This window comes from Microcaecilia unicolor, chromosome 11 (genome assembly GCF_901765095.1).
Source record: "Microcaecilia unicolor chromosome 11, aMicUni1.1, whole genome shotgun sequence".
NCBI classification, from domain to species: domain Eukaryota; kingdom Metazoa; phylum Chordata; class Amphibia; order Gymnophiona; family Siphonopidae; genus Microcaecilia; species Microcaecilia unicolor.
In genome coordinates, this window is record NC_044041.1 from 115,693,962 (window position 1) to 115,715,019 (window position 21,058).

The 21,058-nt window shown below is 45.0% G+C and overlaps 1 protein-coding gene across 2 annotated transcripts; it reads left to right on the forward strand.

Moving 5' to 3' along the window:
• Positions 1–279: 279 nt before the first annotated feature.
• On the forward strand, positions 280–16,308 carry LOC115481165 (actin, alpha cardiac muscle 1). 2 transcript variants are annotated; one of them, XM_030220211.1, is made up of 8 exons: positions 284–324; positions 1,783–1,786; positions 2,706–2,849; positions 3,932–4,256; positions 4,976–5,137; positions 6,927–7,118; positions 8,376–8,557; positions 16,097–16,308. In XM_030220211.1, exons 3-8 carry the CDS (start codon positions 2,721–2,723, stop codon positions 16,238–16,240), a joined length of 1,134 nt encoding a protein of 377 aa, XP_030076071.1. In that variant the 5' UTR covers positions 284–324; positions 1,783–1,786; positions 2,706–2,720; the 3' UTR covers positions 16,241–16,308. The 2 variants fall into 2 exon arrangements, with proteins under 2 accessions (XP_030076072.1, XP_030076071.1); XM_030220212.1 differs by lacking the exon at positions 1,783–1,786 and having other exon boundaries at positions 280–324.
• Positions 16,309–21,058: the final 4,750 nt, after the last annotated feature.

Consider the following 21,058-nt stretch of genomic DNA (forward strand, 5'->3'; position numbering starts at 1 on the left):
CACATGCTGGTACCCCTCTTGTCCATACATGGCTCTGAGACATCAGGGGATGGATACATTGAACACCTATGCCCTGCCCCCTCTTCCCACCCCAGTGTTCATGAATGGCTCAGAACAGGTGGTTTGGATTGTTTCCAAATATGGGCCATGTGAAGTCCCTTTGAAAGGCGGTGAAAGGAGGTGGTCAGAGGGAGCTAAGTGGGTGGTACCTCTCCCCCTTCCAGAGAAATGGGATATAAATGACCCAGTGCTGATTGGGAAGCCACCATCCAAAACCACCTTCTCTTCTTTCAGCCAAACCTCTTGCCTCTGCTGTAGGAGTCGGTAAGAACTTGAGATTGTGGATTTATTGCTGTGTTCGGGATTCAAGATGTTGCTGCAGCAGGAGAACAAGAATTTCTTTTAATAATCTCTTAGCTGCAGAGTCTTAGTGAAGTGGATCAGCTTTGTGCTATGGGGAGTTGGGAGGCAAAGGCTATAATAATTGCAGGGATAAAAGAAAGTGTGCATAAATCATTGGAGGAGCAGGAGGGCTGGAGACGGCAACATAAAAGCAAAGAAAATGATAGCAAAGAGGAAACCAGAAAGTGATAGTGAGGAAGGATGAAATAAAGGAAGAGAAAGAAAAACATAGCAAAGGGGAAGGAAGAACAGGTTTATGTCACAGCCAGAGAATGAGAACAAGATCCTTGTTTAGATGAAACCTTGGCCCAGCCAGCCAGTGATCATCTACTTTTTTGTTTTATTTATTTGTTACATTTATATCCCACATTTTCCCACCTATTTGTAGGCTCAATGTGGCTTACATGATACCGGAGAGGTGTTACAGCCTCCGGTGTAAACAAATACAAAGTGATGTTGTGGTAAGATAAAGTTCATGTGGCACAGCCACACTAGGAAATCGTACAACAGAAGAGTTGTGTTATGTCCATTACGTTCTTTAGTTTTGTTGTGTTGCAAAGATCAGGCATTTATGTTGGATCGGTAGAGTATGCCTTTTTAAACAGGTTAGTTTTTAGTGTTTTCCAGAAGTTTAGGTGGTCGTTCGTAGTTTTCAAGGCTTTTGGTAATGCGTTCCACAGTTGTTTTGGAGGGGGACATCAGAAGGTTGGAGGGAGGGCATGCAAGAGACAGCTGACCCCAATTTTTTTTTTCTGTAACTGCAGAAATAAGGAAAATAAGCTTCTATGATTGGAATCAAAGGAATCTGCAAACCTGTGTGTGAAATTTGTTTAACATACCTCCAGAAAAGAGACACAGCTCAAGTGCGGTGGCCGGCATTTGTATTTAGATAGCAGCTTTAGCTTTTGGAATATATCTATATATGTTTTTGTTTCTTATACTTTCCTGCCATTAGTTTACAACCACAGTGCTAGCTAGTTTAAAATATCAACTTGCCTGCTCTTAATCTTATTTCTAGCTTCCTTTAAATTAGCATGCTTTTATGCTTCTTTTTTAATTGCCTGATTGCCAGTAGCTTAATTGGCCAGAAGGGGAGGGGGTTGCAAAATAATCTCAAGAGCACAATGCAAAATCCCACAAAAACATGCATCCAAACCATACATTTCCTTCCCCTGCTTTCCTGACTCAATTTATACTGAATTAACAGAATCTAGATAGGGTTATATTTATCAAGAGAGAGTGGAAGGAGACAGCCATTCTGCTACGTGAGTCACTTGTTCAGGGGGGAGGGGGGAAGCAAGCTTTCCATATGTCTAAACTCAATTAGGGATCTAAATCCACTGTTGACTACAGTCCATATGTTGAGCATGTAATCATGAGCCATGCCTATGCCTTGTTAGTGTGGCAAATGTCAGATTAGGGTGGCAGTTTCTGGTTGAGGGGGTGGCAAAAAGCAGCTGCAGTCAATGCAAAACTTGGTTCCATAAGTTTGTGGTCTCTCAGGGGGAGCTTTTACTAAAGCTTAGCTCGAGTTATCTGCAGCAGTGCCCATAGGACTAAAATGGGCCCTGCTGCAGATAACTGGAGCTAAGCTGTAGTAAAAGACTCCCTCAGGCCCTACCAACATATACTGTTACCTAAAGGGAGGGTGAGAACAAATAGCCCATTTACTCAGGTAAAGGGGAGCTAGTTTTAGAAATTGTTCCTTAAATGTTGGCTCATTATGTAATAAATATAACATTTAAATGTATGATGTCCAATACATGAACTTTTGCATATGTAAGCCATATTGAGCCTGCAAATAGGTGGGAAAATGTGGGGTACAAATGTAACAAATAAATAAAATATAAATGTTGGAATAATGGTTAAGAAGCATTTTTTAGAAAGTTTGGATCCCCCTTCCAATGGATCTTAACAATTCGCGTTTGCACTGCTTCATTCAACTACTTGGAGGTATAAAGAGATTGATGTGAGTTGGGGTACTGTACTTTGGGCAAACGGTGAGATTTTGGATAATAAGTAATGTTGTTCCATGTGTTTTTTTGTTGTTTTTTAAGCAGTGATGCAATGAACAAATTTACATTAAAAATATAACGTCTAATCTGCATTGTTACAGGATTGTTCTGAGAGGGGTGATGATGGGCTGATCATGATTATTGAATTTATCAAGATCTCAGTGGGGGAGAGGGGGAGGAGCACAGTCCTAATCTCCTACACGAGCTCTAATAGAGGTGCATTGAAAAAGAATTCTAAACTATCTTTGTTTATAATGTAATTGATCTCCCTCCCTTCATCACCAATAGCCATCCAGCTCCACCATGTGTGATGACGAGGAAACCACTGCCTTGGTATGTGACAATGGCTCTGGTCTGGTGAAGGCTGGCTTCGCTGGCGATGATGCTCCCCGTGCTGTCTTCCCCTCCATTGTTGGCCGCCCCCGTCACCAGGTAAACAGCCATCTTCAACTAAGTAGGATTCTTCACCTGATAGAAAATGCAAAAGAAGCTTAAAGCACTAGAATTTTTTTTTTCTACAAGCTCAATTGCTGTTTCACTATCTTCTGGTAAAAAAAAACTAGTGTCCAGGTCTCTGTGAGTGGCTATCTTTAGACACCAGTTTTGTGCCTCTGTAGGAGGAGCCTCAACTTAGACTCAATAAATTCCCTACAGAAAAGTTCAGATCCAAAGCATTAGGGGCATGGGATGGGAGTGGGACTATCTTCAAGATTTTACCCATCATCAAGTCAAATCCTGTATCAGGAGGGCCTGAAATCTCCTCAATTGTTACAGCGGCCGATCAGTTAACTGGGGCTACTTAAGACAGAGAGAGAGAGAGAGAAATAGAGAAAAATGTAGGTAGATAAAGATCATATGGCCTATCGAGTCTGCCCATGCATGCCATCTACTCTCCCTATTACTCCCATAGCGATCCTATGTACTTGTGCCAAGCTCTCTTGAATTCTGATATTATTTTCATCTCTATCACTTCACCAGGCCATTACACAAATTCACCACCCGTTCCATGATGATTTGACACTGCAGTTCAAAATGAGGTGGAGCAGAGGGTAGCAATCCATTCCCTCTCGACCAAAAAAAGATGGCAAGTGCCAAAGAGGGGGTTTATAATGTCCCCTCCCCCCCAGTCAGTACAAGTCTCAATATGTAAACTTGGTCTAATATTAAGGTATGATATAGCCAGTGTGTTTTTTCTAGCAAAAAAGGTGCTGGTACTCAAATGCTAGGCCACTCTTCAAGGGTGGGGTAATCACTGAGGGACCCATCCCACAATAGCCAGGCCCCCTGCAACCAGTCACAGAACCTATGACAAGGCAGAATTGGTGTGTAGAGCCTGAACTCTTTCATTATAACTTGGGATCCATAGGTCAATTTTAGCAGACAATGGAAAAGGTGCCGGTACTCAGTACCCCTAAGTACCCCCTCAAAAAAAAGCCCTGGATATAGCCCTGTGATATCCTTGATTGCACTAAGAGCTCAAGAACAACTGCTCATTTCTCTCTTCTCTTCTCCAGGGTGTTATGGTAGGCATGGGACAGAAAGACTCCTATGTAGGAGATGAAGCTCAGAGCAAGAGAGGCATTCTAACTTTGAAGTACCCCATCGAGCATGGAATCATCACTAACTGGGATGACATGGAGAAAATCTGGCACCACACCTTCTACAATGAGCTGCGAGTGGCCCCCGAGGAGCATCCCACTCTGCTGACAGAAGCCCCTTTGAACCCTAAGGCCAACCGTGAAAAGATGACCCAGATCATGTTTGAAACCTTTAATGTCCCAGCCATGTATGTTGCCATCCAGGCTGTGCTATCTCTGTACGCTTCTGGACGTACCACTGGTAAGTAAACTCTTCGTACGCTCACTTTCTCTGACCTGTTAAGTTTTCACAACTGAGCTTAATGTATCCAACCAAGGGAAAAAGTTGCTTTTTGTTTGAATGATGCATTGGTCCAGAGTAGTAGTGATCCCCTGAGACTAAATCCCTTCCTATTGGATGTGTACATATCTAGGGAGGGTTTCACTGTTACTTAAGTCCTATAATCACACTTGACATTTTTCCAGTTTAAGTAATTCTACATATCCAAATCTAGAAATATTTATCTTTTTAGGTGAGGGAAAGGGAAGAGGCTTATAGCTCAGTTGAATCCTTAAGCCTTCAACTATCTGAACACATTTTCAATTTCATATCCCCCCTCCCAACTTTTAGTCTTAGTTATTTTAGCAATGGTCCTTAACTAAGGGCCATGTACCAGGCCACTGACCCCTCCCCCTTTTCTTCAGGGCCTGTGACTGCTACCTCTACAGCAGCTCCAGCCCCTACCAACCTGGGAATTTGAGAATCTGACCTATTAATCAAGCCCAGGTCTCCCCCATAACAGCCTACAGTACTGTCACCAAGTTATTGGGCCAGCTCCGTATTACAACTTTCTAAATGAGAATCATTTATAAGGTAAGAGTTCCAGAAATTAAGTTAGCTGCTGAAGGGCTGGAATTGTCAGGACCTCAGGTCTTCCCCTTTGTTTAGTACAAAAACCTCACTCTTTCTTTTCCTGACAGGTATTGTCCTGGATTCTGGTGATGGGGTCACCCACAACGTTCCTATCTATGAAGGTTATGCCTTACCTCATGCTATCCAGCGCCTGGACTTGGCTGGTCGTGATCTCACAGACTACCTGATGAAGATTCTGACTGAGCGTGGCTATTCTTTTGTGACCACTGGTAAGTGTCCATCACATCCTAAGATCTAAAACTGAGGTGCCCCCACACTGCCCTCCAGCGTGCCAGAATGGGGTGAGAATTCTATAGTGTAAATAGGGGAGAAATGATTGTACCCTTAAGGAATGGGACTTTGAATATCCTGTTACTTTAGTGCCATATTTCAATTTACCCTGCCTTTACCTATTTTTAAACCAGAGATTGTCAGCTAAAAGACAGCAGAATGGGGTGGCACCCCGGGCACACCTTTACCCAGGTCCACTAGGCTTACAATGCCAACTGCCCAGTGATTAGAGCAACTAGATGAGAACCAAGGAAGCCAGGGTTGAACTCCTGCTTTTCCCCCTGACTTTGCTTATGACCTTGGATGAGTCACTTAACCCCCCATTGTCTCAAGTACAATCCAGATTGTAAGTCCACCTGTTTGTAACGCACCTTGAAGTCAGATTTGGAAAGGTGAATACTTAAATCTCAAATCCAAAAAAGATCTAACCAAAACGTCATCTTGGACAGCAGCAAGGATTTAGAAGAAGGATATGAACAAATTAAATTTATTTATTTATTGCATTTGTATCCCACATTTTCCCACCTCTTTGCAGGCTCAATGTGGCTTACAATACATCATGAATGGTGGAAATATATGAGAAAATAGACATTTAGTATTACAGAAGGATCTTGGGTAGCATGTTAATGATAAAACATGATAATAGTGTAACAAGCAAATGTTATAAGACAATTCTGGTTATCTGTGTGGAGTTTACATTTGTTGATCTTTGTGGTATGCCTTGTTAAAGAGATGGGTCTTCAGTAGTTTGCGGAAGTTAGTTAGTTCATAGATCGTTTTTAAGTTGCGCGGCAGCGCATTCCAGAATTGTGTGCTCAGGTAGGAAAAGGTTGACACATGCGTTAGTTTGTATTTTAGACCTTTACAGTTGGGGAAGTGAAGATTAAGGAATGTGCGGGATGATTTTTTAGCATTCCTGGGTGGTAAGTCTATCAGGTCTGACATGTAGGCTGGGGCATCTCCGTGAATGATTTTGTGAACTAGGGTACATATTTTGAACGTGATGCGTTCTTTAAGTGGGAGCCAGTGTAGCTTTTCTCGTAGGGGTTTAGCACTTTCATATTTTGTTTTACCAAATATGAGTCTAGCTGCAGTGTTCTGAGCTGTCTGAAGTTTCTTGATTATTTGCTCTTTGCAGCCAGCGTAGAGTACTTTGCAGTAGTCTAAATGACTGAGTACCATTGATTGTACCAGGTTGCGGAAGACTGACCTTGGGAAGAAAGGTCTTACTCTTTTTAATTTCCACATTGAGGGGAACATTTTCTTGGTTGTGTTTTTCACGTGACTCTCAAGTGTTAGGTGTTGGTCAATGGTAACTCCAAGAATTTTTAGGGTATCCGAGATTGGAAGACTCAGAGTTGGTGTGTTAATGGTGGTTGTTAATGGTGGTGAATTTGTTCATGTTAAGTTGGGAGGTGAGTATTAGGCATTGGGTTTTTTCTGCATTGAGTTTCAGCTGAAATGCATCGGCCCATGAGTGCATGATATGTAGGCTTTGGTTGATGTCATTGGAATTTTCCTTTAAATCTTGTTTAAATGGGATGTAGATCATTACGTCATCTGCGTATATGTATGGGTTGAGGTTTTGGTTTGATAGTAGTTTGGCCAAGGGTATCATCATTAAGTTGAATAAGGTCAGTGAGAGGGGGGATCCCTGTGGAACTCTGCATTCAGGTATCCATGTGGCTGATGGTGTTCTTGGCTCACTATCCCTCTTCCTTCCCATAGCTGAACGTGAGATTGTACGAGACATCAAGGAGAAGCTGTGCTATGTAGCTTTGGACTTTGAGAATGAGATGGCCACTGCTGCCTCCTCTTCCTCCCTAGAGAAGAGCTACGAGCTACCAGATGGCCAAGTCATCACCATTGGCAACGAGCGTTTCCGTTGCCCTGAGACCCTCTTTCAGCCTTCCTTCATTGGTAAAATACTGTTTCTCACACTCCATGCCTATTATTGCACCCCTTGCTTTCCATATGTAACCCAGGCCTGGGTTGCATCCAATTTGTGCAACTCAGCTCCCTTCCCTCTGATGTGGAAAGCTTCAGCCACTTTCCATTTCTCACCTTGTGGCAATCCTCTTGGCTTAGGAGCATGACTACTTTGTTAGCATTTACTAATTGTTGTAACACACTAGTATTTTGCTAGAGACAGAGTCTGCCGTACAACCTGGACAGCAGGATGTGGTGGTCCCAGAGGTCCCAGACACTGAACTAGGAGCTGTGCTTGGCACCTGCAGAACATGCCTAGTGCCCACTGCTCCTGGAAGCTATAAAGGTCAGCTCCATTCCTTGTGCCTTCATGCAAATGCTAAAGCCATTTTAACCCTAATCAGGGAAGATGAGCTTCATGAAACAGATTGGCTAATAGTCAGTTGGCATAATGCTGACCGTCATCGGCTAAATTAGTCCAGGATATTCAGTGCTGGGTCACGTGCCGGCACTGGCACTGAATAACCGGGACTAATTATGGATGTCCTGGCTACCAGAACTTATGCAGGTCTTGGCTGATATTCAGCCAGGACCCGCATTTAAAATAACAAAACAACAAAAAAAAGGTCAGGCAGCCCCCCCCCCCAAAGAAAATATACAAGTGCCCCAGCCCACCCCTCCGGGCCTACCTGGAGAAATCCTTGGTGGTTGGGGGGGGGGGGGAAGTTCTGTCAGCCATTTTGAACTACAGGCTGGCACTGGGCAGTAACAAGAGGGAATCTCTCGTGACCAATTTCGCCCTAGACCACTAGGGACTTTTCAAGGTAGGCCTGGGGGAGGATGCTACAGAGGTAAATTCAGTTTGACCAGTTACCAGATAATTTTCAGACCAATACCAGTTGTACTTGGTGCATAAAGTAAAAACAGCCCTTTTTCCGTCCTAACTTTATGTGCTTACCTAGCTGGTTAGCAGTCTGACCTCTAACCAGCTAGGGCCATGCTCCACCCACTCTCTGCCTTAATCTCACGGGTTAGGGGTTGGCTGTGTAGTGGCAATATTTAGTGGCATTGTTGTGTTACTGAATATTGCTGGTTAGTGCCAACCAAGTAATTTAAGTGGCCAGAAGTCTCCCTTGGTCATTTAAATCATTCTGAATATTGGGCCCAGAGAGTATTGGTTCTACAGTTCTCTCCAGAAACTTGTGACAATGAACCCTGAAGATGATCTCTTCTGTATTCCTTTCTCAGGCATGGAATCTGCTGGTATCCATGAGACTACCTATAACTCCATCATGAAGTGTGACATTGACATCCGCAAGGACCTCTATGCCAATAATGTGCTGTCAGGTGGTACAACCATGTACCCAGGCATTGCTGACAGAATGCAGAAGGAGATCACTGCCCTAGCACCCAGCACAATGAAGATCAAGGTAAGAATTCTAGCAATTAGCCTACATGCAGTTTCATAGGTGTTAAAGTTAAACAAGACATTTGAGAACTAGGGAGATTAGTCCAGTATCTTGCTGTATACTGCAATGTGGAAGGCATAGGGTGAATTTGCTCCTGGGGGAAGGGGAATGCTTAACAGAATGCATGGCAATTAGACTTAGGGATCCATGATAGCCAAATTGTGGAGGGAGCTGCATTTGTGAACCCTGGCCAAGGACTGTCACAGCAATGGCAGAACAAAGTAAATGTTCCATAGAGAGGGTGTGGAGTGTAAGCAGAGCAAGGTAAGAGTGTGCCATTCGGATTTTGGGGACGGGGCAGAGAAAGCTGAGAGTGTACCATAGGGATGAGATAGAGGACACCATGAGGATGGGAAATGCGGTAGATAAATCTGAGAGAGTATGCCACTGGTGTAGGGAGAGATCAAGTTTGAAGGAGTTGCATGGGGAGGGGAGGGGAGGGGAGAAATATATTGATAGCTATGGAAAGGAGGAGAAAGAATAAGAGGTGGGGGTGTATGCTAGGGGAGGGAGAGAATAAGAAGTCAGGGTATGTGCCTAGGAGTGGAGAGAGAATGAGAGGTTGGGGTAATGCATGCAGAAGACTTTGGGGACAGAAAGAATTAGGGGTCTTGCTGGGAGAGGGAGAGAGAACTGCTGTTGGAGTGAGAAATGGAACTGGGGAGGCTAGAGCCTGAGGAGGGAAAAGGCAGGAGGGGATTTCAGGCCTTAGGATGGAGAAATTCTGTGCAAACACACTATAAATAATGCAGAATCTTCAAATATTGAGCAGAATTCCCCAGAAGTAAAAGTAACTGGGAAGGACTGGTAAGAGGCTAGTGCTCTCTCCATTGCCCACCCTCCTACAGTGTATCTAGCAATAGAGAAAGGCTCTATCTAGGCTGTGGTTATTGGCAAAATAGAGGAGAAACTACCACCCACCTACTCTCAGAAGCTGCAGCCTCAAACTTTCTCCGTTGCCCACCTGCCCCCAGTAGCTGCTATTTAACCCCTGGCTCACCCACTCCCAGCAACCACAGCCGAAAACTTATCTCCATCACCTATCCAGCCACCTCAGCAGCAACCTTGTCACATTCTCACCCCCAGCAGTAGCCTCACTGAAACCCTCTTCCCCTCCACCCCTCCCTCAAAAAAAGAAAAAACAAAACCAGATTCTTTAAAAATTTAAAGTGATCCTACCAACAAGGCTGCAGAATCTCCTCCTCATTAACAATGGTCCTTATGGGCAAAGTCTGTAGTTGCTAGTTCCTCAGATATCCTCCTGATTAAAGAGGCTCCATGTATGCTTCCTTTCCAGAGTGGATACCCCTCCCCCCTCTCTCTACCTCCCCTGTAGCTCTCTCTCTCTACATTCCCTGTAGGTCTCTCCCCCCCCCCCCCCCCCCACTGTAGCTAGCTCTCTCTACCTCCCCTATAGCTCTCTCTCTCTCTCTATTGCACAAACCCCTATAAGTAAATCTCTCCAAACATCTCTCTGAATTTCTTCCTCCTCTATCTGCACATCCCTTCTCAACTTCTACACTCCAGCACCCATACACCCAGCGCTCTCTACTTCCATCACTCCCTCTCCCAAAGCTCACAGACATCTAGCACTCCCTCCCTCTCCCCAAAGAACACAGACACCCAGCGCTCTCTCCATCCCTCCCAAAGCACAGAGACACCCAGAGCTTGTTCCCTCCCCCCAAAGCGGACACCCAATGCTTGCATCCTCCCCCAAATATAGACACCCAGCACCATAGGAGCCAACTTTTCAAAATTATTGGGGGTGCTAAGCCCAATGGAAATAACCTGTCCCTGAACACATACAATGAATTTTCTCAATACCCACAGCACCCACAGAGTCAGCTCCTATGCCCAGCACTCCTTCCCCCAAAGCACAGGCACCCAGAGCTGGCTCCCTTCCCCAAAGCACACACACCCAGCACTTGCTCCCTCCCTCCCTCCCCCTAAAAGCATACACCCAGTGCTCCCTCCCTCCCCCCAAAGCACAGATGCCCAGCGCTCCCTCCCTCCTCCCAAAGCACAGACACCCAGTGTGCCTTCCCTCTCCACCAAAGCATACATACCCAGCGCTCCCTCCCTCCCTCCCTCCCAAAGCACACAGACACCCAGCGATCCCTTCCCCAAAGCACACAGACACCCAGCAATTGCTTCTTCCCTCCTCCCAAAAGCACACACCCAACACTCCCTCCCTCCCCCCAAAGCACAGACTCCCAGTGCTCCCTCCCATTCCCCAAAGCACAGACACCCAACACGCCTTCCCTCTCCACCAAAGCATAGATACCCAGCGCTCGCTCCCTCCCTCCCCCCAAAAGCACAGATGCCCAGTGCTCCCTTCCCCAAAGCACACACCCAGCGCCCTCTCACTCCTAAAGCAGACACCCTCTCACTCCCTCCTCCAAAAGCACACCGATATCCAGGGCTCCCTCCCCCTTAAACCACACAGACATCCAGCACTCTCTCCTCCCCACCAAACCACAGACACCCAGCGCTCCCTTCCCCAAAGTGCACAGACACCCATTGCTCCTTTCCCCAAAGGGCAGACACCCAACATTCCCTTCCTCCACCCCCCCCCCCCAAAGAACATAGACACTCAGTGCTTCCTCTCTCCTTCCCCAAAACCAAAGACATCCAGCGCTTTCTCCCTCCCCCCCCCAAAGCACAGACACCCAGTTCTCCCTTCCCCCTCCCAAAGCACACACCCAGCACTCTCTCCTTCCCCCAAAGCACAGACAACCAGCGCTATCTCCACCCCACCAAAGCAGACACCCATTCCCACCCACCTTCTTAATGCCATCTCACCTGCTGTTATTCCTTTTATCTGTCACATTCTCAACCTCTCACTTTCCACTGCAACTGTCCCTACTGCCTTTAAACATGCTGTGGTCACACCTCTCCTTAAGAAGCCTTCACTGGACCCTACTTGTCCCTCTAATTACCGACCCATCTCCCTCCTCCCTTTTCTCTCCAAATTACTTGAGCGTGCTGTTCACCACCGCTGCCTTGATTTTCTCTCCTCACATGCTATTCTTGACCCACTACAATCTGGTTTTCGCCCTCTCCACTCAACCAAAACTGCGCTTACTAAAGTCTCCAATGACCTATTACTGGCTAAATCCAGAGGTCTCTATTCCATCCTCATTCTTCTTGATCTTTCTGCTGCTTTTGACACTGTCGATCACAGCATACTCCTCGATACCCTGTCCTCACTTGGATTCCAGGGCTCTGTCCTTTCCTGGTTCTCTTCCTACCTCTCCCTCCGCACCTTCAGTGATCACTCTGGTGGATCCTCTTCTACTTATATCCCTCTGCCTGTCAGCGTACCTCAGGGTTCTGTTCTTGGTCCCCTCCTCTTTTCTATCTACACTTCTTCCCTTGGTTCATTAATCTCATCCCATGGCTTTTTCTACCATCTCTATGCTGATGACTCCCAAATCTACCTTTCTACCCCTGATATCTCACCTTGCATCCAAACCAAAGTTTCAGCGTGCTTGTCTGACATTGCTGTCTGGATGTCTCAATGCCACCTGAAATTAAATATGACCAAAACTGAGCTTCTCATTTTCCCCCCAAACCCACCTCCCCACTCCCCCCGTTTTCTATTTCTATTGATGGCTCTCTCATTCTCCCTGTCTCCTCAGCTAGAAACCTTGGGGTCATCTTTGACTCTTCTCTCTCCTTCTCTGCTCATATCCAGCAGATCGCCAAGACCTGTCATTTCTTTCTTTACAACATCCGTAAAATCCGCCCCTTTCTTTCCGAGCACTCTACCAAAACCCTCATCCACACCCTTGTCACCTCTCGTTTAGACTACTGCAATCTGCTTCTTGCTGGCCTCCCACTTAGTCACCTCTCCCCTCTCCAATTGGTTCAAAACTCTGCTGCCCGTCTCGTCTTCCGCCAGGGTCGCTTTACTCATACTATCCCTCTCCTCAAGTCGCTTCACTGGCTCCCTATCCGTTTTCGCATCCTGTTCAAACTTCTTCTACGAACCTATAAATGTACTCACTCTGCTGCTCCCCAGTATCTCTCCATACTCGTCCTTCCCTACACCCCTTCCCGTGCACTCCGCTCCATGGATAAATCCTTCTTATCTGTTCCCTTCTCCACTACTGCCAACTCCAGACTTCGCGCCTTCTGTCTCGCTGCACCTTACGCCTGGAATAAACTTCCTGAGCCTCTACGTCTTGCCCCATCCTTGGCCACCTTTAAATCTATACTGAAAGCCCACCTCTTTAACACTGCTTTTGACTCGTAACCACTTGTAACCACTCGCCTCCACCTACCCTCCTCTCCTCCTTCCTGTACACATTAATTGATTTGATTTGCTTACTTTATTTTTTGTCTATTAGATTGTAAGCTCTTTGAGCAGGGACTGTCTTTCTTCTATGTTTGTGCAGCGCTGCGTATGCCTTGTAGCGCTATAGAAATGCTAAATAGTAGTAGTAGTAGTGCTCCCTCCCTCCCCCAGAACACAAGACACCCAACACTCCCTCCCCCAGAGCACACAGACACACACTGCTCCCTCCTTTCCCCAGAGCACACAGACACAGAGTGCTCCCTCCCTCCTCCAGAGCACACAGACAACCAGTCCTCTCTCCCTTCTTCCCCCAAAGCAAATAAATACCCAGTGATCACTCCCTCCCTCCCCCAAAGCAGACACCCAGCACTCTCTCCCACCCCCCTAAAGCGCACAGACACCCAGCACTTTCCCTCCCCCCAAAACATACCTAGTGCTCCCTTCTTCACCCCAAAGCACAGACACACAGCGCTCTCTCCTTCACCCCCCAAATCACAGACACCTAGAACTCCCTCCCTCCCCCCCAAAGCACACAGACACCCAGAACCCTCTCCCTCCCCTCCCAAAGCACACAGACACCAACACTCCTTCCCTCCTCCCCCCTAAAAGACACCCAACTCTACTTTTCTCCATCCTTCCACCCAGAGCACAGAGAAACCCAGCACTTCTTCCCCCCCCCCACCCCGCATGCAGATAGCCATCTTTTACTCTCCCCCCCCCCCCCCCCCCCAGCATACAGCCACTTTTTGCTCTGTCCTGCTCTCCCCCGCCCGCCCGGCTCACAGACATTCACTTCTTGTCTCCCTCTGTGGCACACTCACATCTTGCCCCCTTGCCTACCTCCCTCCCCTGGCACTGATCAGAAGCAGAAGAGCAGCTCCTATCAGGTCACAGCAGCCTCCTCTGCCACCTTGTCACTAAATATAAAATTTGAACCATGTGGTTCAAAATTTTACATTTATTTATTAGGCTATATTTAACGCCTTTTTGAAGGAATTCACTCAAGGTGGTGTACAGTAAGAATAAATCAAACATGAGCAATAGGCAATTACAGCAGTAAAAATAGTGAAATAAGAATACAAAATATGGCATGGTATACTACTTGCAATGACTACATAATATGTAATAGAACATTATAATTGGTAGTGAAGGGTAAGTCAAAATTGTAACATATAGATGAGTAAAAAAGTAGGAAGAATTAGAAAGTACATAAGTACATAAGTACATAAGTAGTGCCATACTGGGAAAGACCAAAGGTCCATCTAGCCCAGCATCCTGTCACCGACAGTGGCCAATCCAGGTCAAGGGCACCTGGCACGCTCCCCAAACGTAAAAACATTCCAGACAAGTTATACCTAAAAATGCGGAATTTTTCCAAGTCCATTTAATAGCGGTCTATGGACTTGTCCTTTAGGAATCTATCTAACCCCTTTTTAAACTCCGTCAAGCTAACCGCCCGTACCACGTTCTCCGGTAATGAATTCCAGAGTCTAATTACACGTTGGGTGAAGAAAAATTTTCTCCGATTCGTTTTAAATTTACCACACTGTAGCTTCAACTCATGCCCTCTAGTCCTAGTATTTTTGGATAGCGTGAACAGTCGCTTCACATCCACCCGATCCATTCCACTCATTATTTTATACACTTCTATCATATCTCCCCTCAGCCGTCTCTTCTCCAAGCTGAAAAGCCCTAGCCTTCTCAGCCTCTCTTCATAGGAAAGTCGTCCCATCCCCACTATCATTTTCGTCGCCCTTCGCTGTACCTTTTCCAATTCTACTATATCTTTTTTGAGATACGGAGACCAGTACTGAACACAATACTCCAGGTGCGGTCGCACCATGGAGCGATACAACGGCATTATAACATCCGCACACCTGGACTCCATACCCTTCCTAATAACACCCAACATTCTATTCGCTTTCCTAGCCGCAGCAGCACACTGAGCAGAAGGTTTCAGCGTATCATCGACGACGACACCCAGATCCCTTTCTTGATCCGTAACTCCTAACGCGGAACCTTGCAAGACGTAGCTATAATTCGGGTTCCTCTTACCCACATGCATCACTTTGCACTTGTCAACATTGAACTTCATCTGCCACTTGCACGCCCATTCTCCCAGTCTCGCAAGGTCCTCCTGTAATCGTTCACATTCCTCCTGCGACTTGACGACCCTGAATAATTTTGTGTCATCGGCGAATTTAATTACCTCACTAGTTATTCCCATCTCTAGGTCATTTATAAATACATTAAAAAGCAACGGACCCAGCACAGACCCCTGCGGGACCCCACTAACTACCCTCCTCCACTGAGAATACTGGCCACGCAATCCTACTCTCTGCTTCCTATCTTTCAACCAGTTCTTAATCCATAATAATACCCTACCTCCGATTCCAGGAGGTAGGGTGACTGATTTGAAGAAAGTTGCACATGAGGTCAGAGAGATGGTTAAATATCATCTCAACTAGGGTAGGAGTGGATAAACATGTCCCGCTGCAGCACCAAAGTGGCAGAGAAGGAAGTTGTGACCTGACGTGAGCCATTCTTTCCTTCTGATCAGTGTGTGTGGAGGGGGGGCATCTGTGTGTATGCATGTGCGTATGCCTGCATCAGTGTGCTGTTGTAGAGGAGGTGGTAGGAGAACCCAGAACTGCTTTTCTGCCTTCCCCAGCTTCATCGAAGTGCTCATTATGTTCAAGGCTGCAGAACCTAGGTGCCAGGTCCCATTTTTTTGTCCCCATGGCAGCGGCTGGAGTTTGTCGAACCCTGCTATCGACCACTTAAAACACAAATGTTAGGGTCCAAGGTATTTGACCAAGTTTAAGTTAATTTGTACTTATATTGAGTCTAGGGTGTAATATGTAATAACCAAAAGAAAAAGAGGGGGGTTCCAAACCTTGACCCCATTATATCAAGCCACATTATATGGGGTCTACAGTGTAGTTGTGTTGCAGATGAAGGCTCATGACTTAGTTTAGTACAGATTGGCTCTGATCGAGCTAGAAGAGCAATGGACCAGGAAGCCGCTGTCAGACAAGAATTAAAATTAAGAATTAAATTTTAAAAAATCTAAAGATAATGGAACAAGTGCAGCCTGGTGATACAGAGCATGTCAGCCATGACTCTAATACTGGGGAGGGCTCAGCTTTGCAGTAATGAGTGTAGACTATTCATAGCAATCGGTTTTCTCTTTCCTCTAGATCATTGCTCCACCTGAACGTAAATACTCTGTCTGGATTGGTGGCTCCATTCTGGCCTCTCTGTCCACATTCCAGCAAATGTGGATCACCAAACAAGAGTACGATGAGGCAGGACCCTCCATTGTCCATAGAAAATGCTTCTAAATACAACAGCTGGCCAATTTTGGCTTTCCTGAAAAGTTTACTGGATCTACTCTCCTGCCTCCATCATCAAGGCATCAGCCAAATGTACTAATACTTTTTGAGACACAAACATAGGAGAAATGTTTCAGTACATCAGAACCTACTCATAGTAACAAACAAGACCACCATCATACCACCAATCCAAATCTCATGGCATATATATGGAGGAGTGGCCTAGTGGTTAGAGTACTGGTCTTGCAATCCAGAGGTGGCCAGTTCAAATCCCACTGCTGCTCCTTGTGATCTTGGGCAAGTCACTTAACCCTCCATTGCCTCAGGTGCAAACTTAGATTGTGAGCCCTTCTGGGACAGAGAAATATCCAGAGTACCTGAATGTAACACACCCTGAGCTACTATTGAAAAAGGTGTGAGCAAAATCTAAATAAACAATATGTTGTGTATGTCAGTCTACCTGTCCACAACCACATTACAATGCTGCTGCTCCCTCAGGCACACTCTGTTTCCTTTGTAAATGTCCCAATTGTTTTTGTTTGCTTTCAACACATTTTTTTAATTTATGAAATTGTTCTCTGTAATAATAATAAAAAAAAAGTTTAAAAATACCAAGCCTGGACATTGTTCTATTGGAATTATCATTCAAATCCAGCAGTATATTAATGTGTTCAAAGATAAAGCACTATTAATACCGTAAGAAACGGGCATAAATGGGCAATATGCAAATTTCACCCAGCTGCAAATATACCTGCCAGTGCTTATCATGCTATCTTGCCTCTGCCTCTATTCCAGTGCAGCAGATTCACATAGAACGTTCTGCCAATGCACCTCAGTCCAGACCTATGTTAGCCCCTGCTAGTCCTAAACAGATACCCACACCAAATGGCCTAATGAGCTCCTCACCTGTACTTCCCAGTCAAAACCCAGAAAATGTTTTTAAAGCCAGTTACCTTTGCTATGAAGGTTGGCAGTTACTGTGTACCAGTTCTCTCTGGACACAGCTTTTGTTTTTGTTTTACTGAGATTTTCAGATCTTGATCTTTTTTTATGCAATCTCTCTCTTTGTCTTTCAGTACTAAATTAGTTAATATGCTACCAGAACCTCTTAGAGCATAACTAGAGAGGAGAAATTAGGTCTTACCTGATCATTTTCTTTCCATTACTTCTTCCCATGATTCCAGAACCTGTGGGAGAGTTGTGTCCATCAACCAACATGGGAGAAAGAGAACTGAAAACTGAGCTGAGACATCTCTCTTTGCATCCATTCCAGCTCCTCAGTATTTATGTAGACAAGCAGTAAGGAGAAACTCAAAATTAACACAACAACTTTAAACAACTCACTAACCTAACACTAGCCAGACATGTGTGGACCTCTCTCATCTCTGGACAACATGTAGAGAACAAGAGATATGCAAAAAGCACCATGCAAGGTGACAGTCAGTATCTGACCAATTACTTCACACTGACCAAACATCTCAGAAACCTCAGGCAGGCCTCTAGAATAGTGGGAAGGACTAATAGAAAATTATCAAATAAAACCTCATTTCTCATTCCTTTACATAGCTTCCCACTATTCCAGAACCTATAAGATGTTCAAAAGCAATCCGTAGAGTGGGTGGGATTCTGGCACCACTACCCCAATATCCACCCTGTAGTGCTTGGCAAAGGTATGCAGTGTCGACCACATTGCCACCTTGCAAATATCTGCCAGAGACAGTAAGGTCTGAGGAGCCTGCTTCTCTGCAAGCAAATAAGCTTGTGGATATCAAATGAGGACTCTACGCACATTGAGAAGCTTCAAGGAAGAATACTGAGCGGAGGAGAGCTGCTACCTGGTCCCATGCCTCTGACCAGCGAGGCTTGAGAGGAACTAGCAGAAAAAAACTGAGCCTGGAGCAGTGAGTGGCATTGGAGCCCCACCCCTGTGAGTGAGGTCAGCAGTTTGTCAACTATAAGTCCTGTTTCCTCCCAAGAGGGTAGTGAGGAGAGCTGCTACCTAGAGCCCCATGCCTCGGACCAGCAAGGCCTGGAGAAGTGAGTGAGGTCAGCAGGTTGGCGGCTATAAGATCTGTTTCACTCTGAGAGAGTACCAAGGAGAGATGCTACCTGAACACGGCCGCCTTTGGATCCGGTATTTGAGTTTGGAAACTTTAGATGAGTTATTGAATATGGGTAAAAGGAAGATGAAAGTTAAGCCTGTCGGGTCATCTGCGCTTCCAGTTACAGGACCCATGGACAGACATTTAAGTCTTCATAAATCAGTAAGTGAATCAGCTTTGGTTAGCCGCCTATCTTCGACACCCTCTTCTTCAGGAGCTAATTAAGCCCTTACTTGAGATTGCCACCACAGGAAGAGGTGGTGGCAATCTCAAGTAGGGGCCACATTCACTGAGGCCTCTCCCATAAAACCCCTGTGGGACAACACTTCACAAGACCAGAACACTGCACCAGTGATTTCACAGTAAGAATACTGAAAGGTAATTTTAAAACAATACAGGAACGTAAGACCTTTGAAATAAGAATGATTGAATATTTTGACACACAACAAACAGGACTTAATAAGGACCTGGGTTTTCTAACCCATTATAAACCATAAAGCTGTATTTCTCTGTTTATTTCTCTGTTTATTACCCTCCTCTCACCTACCAACACCCATTCTGTTAGAATATCAATAAAATGCTTTGATGTCCCCATGCATACCCCCACCCTCCCACTCTGTCAGACTGTCAAAGTAATGCTTTGATGTTTCTCTTATATATACTATCTGCTACCACATTTGCTTATTTCCGATCTGACGAAGAAGGGCAACCTTCGAAAGCTAATCAAGAAATGTATTAAGTTATGTCCAATAAAAATGGTATCATCTTATTTTCTTTTCCATGTTTTATTTTGTTTGATTTCTATTGATAACATTAAAGACTAGGAATCTTCATATGCTTAATTTTCCTAAAACACCTTATCTCACCCTTAATTTTGATGCAGAATTATTTTCATGATATATTGCAAATTACTACTGCGGAAAATATTTTAATTTCAAAGATGTATTATGTAACCCCCGCTGGGGGTGATCAGCCAGGGCTTCCTCTGGTAGAGAAAGATCCAAGTATTTCTAATTTAACTGATTTTCTTGAATCGTCTCATGATAATATCTCTACTAGAGCAACCATGGTAGTCACTTTTTTGAATGAGGCTGATAAGATGATGGTTCTTAAGGCTTATTTTTCTAAGAAGGATCTTCCCTATTGTGGTTATAAGTTGATCTTTCCAGATGTATCAAAATTTACAAAATTTACATAGCAGAGAAGGAAACAGTTCTTACAGTTAAGGTCTAAGGTTTTGGCTGTGGAAGCTTCCTTATTTCTGCATTTTCCTTGTAGATGTTACATTTCTGATCAAGCTATTAAATATATATTTTTGGAACCTGTTCAGTTAGAGGCTTTTTTTGTCAGATAAACAGGTACTTGAGCTTTGATTGTGGTACCAGTTATTATTATAGGTTTGGTATTATCGCTGTATTATTTGTTTCTTGTGCTAGGACTTTGGTGTTGGGCAACACTCCTCCGTAATGTGGTGTATTTCAACTATTTATTTTAAATGTGAAGATGTTTGTGTATCTTCTTATTATTATTTTTTAATTATCAATTTTATAACAGAAGCACAGTAAAAAAAAAAAAAAAGGAAGAATACTGAGCCTCTTTGTCCTCTCTAGAAAAGGATGGAAGCTCCACAGATTGGTTGAGATGAAATGCTGATATCATTTTTTGGAGAAAGGAAGGAACAGTATGCAGGGCAATCCTTGCTTCCAAAAAATGAAGAAAGAGATCCCTACAAGAAAGCCTGAAACCCTATGGACCAACGCAACGGCCACTAAGAACACTGTCTTTAGCATAAGATCTTTCAAGGAAGCCTTCCAGAGTGGCTCACAAAGGAAGTTTCTGAAAAGCCTAAAGGACTAAATTAAGGTTCCACTCTGGACAAGGTGTACAAAAGGGAGGTAATAAGTGGCCCATTCCCCACAAGAACTCAACGATATCTGGATGAGCTGCAACCTGAACTTTTCGAGAACCCAACGCCAATCCTTTCTGAAGACCTACCTGGAGAAACGCTAGGATGTGCACTATCTGGGCAGAGAAGGGAGAAAGCCCACACTCAGAACACCAGCCCTTGACTGTCCTCCATACCCTCACATAAGCCATGGATGTAGAGCATTTCTGAGCCTGAAACAAGGTAGCAATGACTGAATCAGAATAACCTTTTTTGTCTCAACCGAGCCCTTTCAATAGCCAAGCCATAAGACCAAAGGGGCATGGATCCTCCATGAGCACTAGACCTTGCTTCAGTAAGCCATGTACCTGTGAAAGATGGAGAATCCCTGTCCAGCAGTCGAAACAGGTCCACGTACTTTGGCCAGTCCAGGGCTCTAAGAATCACTTGACCCTGGTGCAATGTGATCCTTTTCAAAATGTGGCCTACCATGGGCCAAGGAGGGAAGACATACAGCAATGTGTCTCCAGCCAGGGCTGCAGTAGGGCATAGATCCCCATCGAGCCTGGTACTTTGGCATTCCTTTTTGTCACCATCAAGTTCAGAAGTGGAGAACCTCATCAGTCCACTATCAGCTGAAAACCCTGGATAGATAGTTCCCATTCTCCCAGGTCCAAGGAGTGCCTGCTGAGAAAAATCTGCCTCCATATTCAAGGACCCCGCGATATGAGCTGCCAACAAGCAGAGAAAGTTTTTCTCTGCCCAACTCATGAAGGAGGCCACCTCCACTGCCATCAGATAACTGTGTGTGTCCCACCTTGCTGTTAATATAAGCCACCA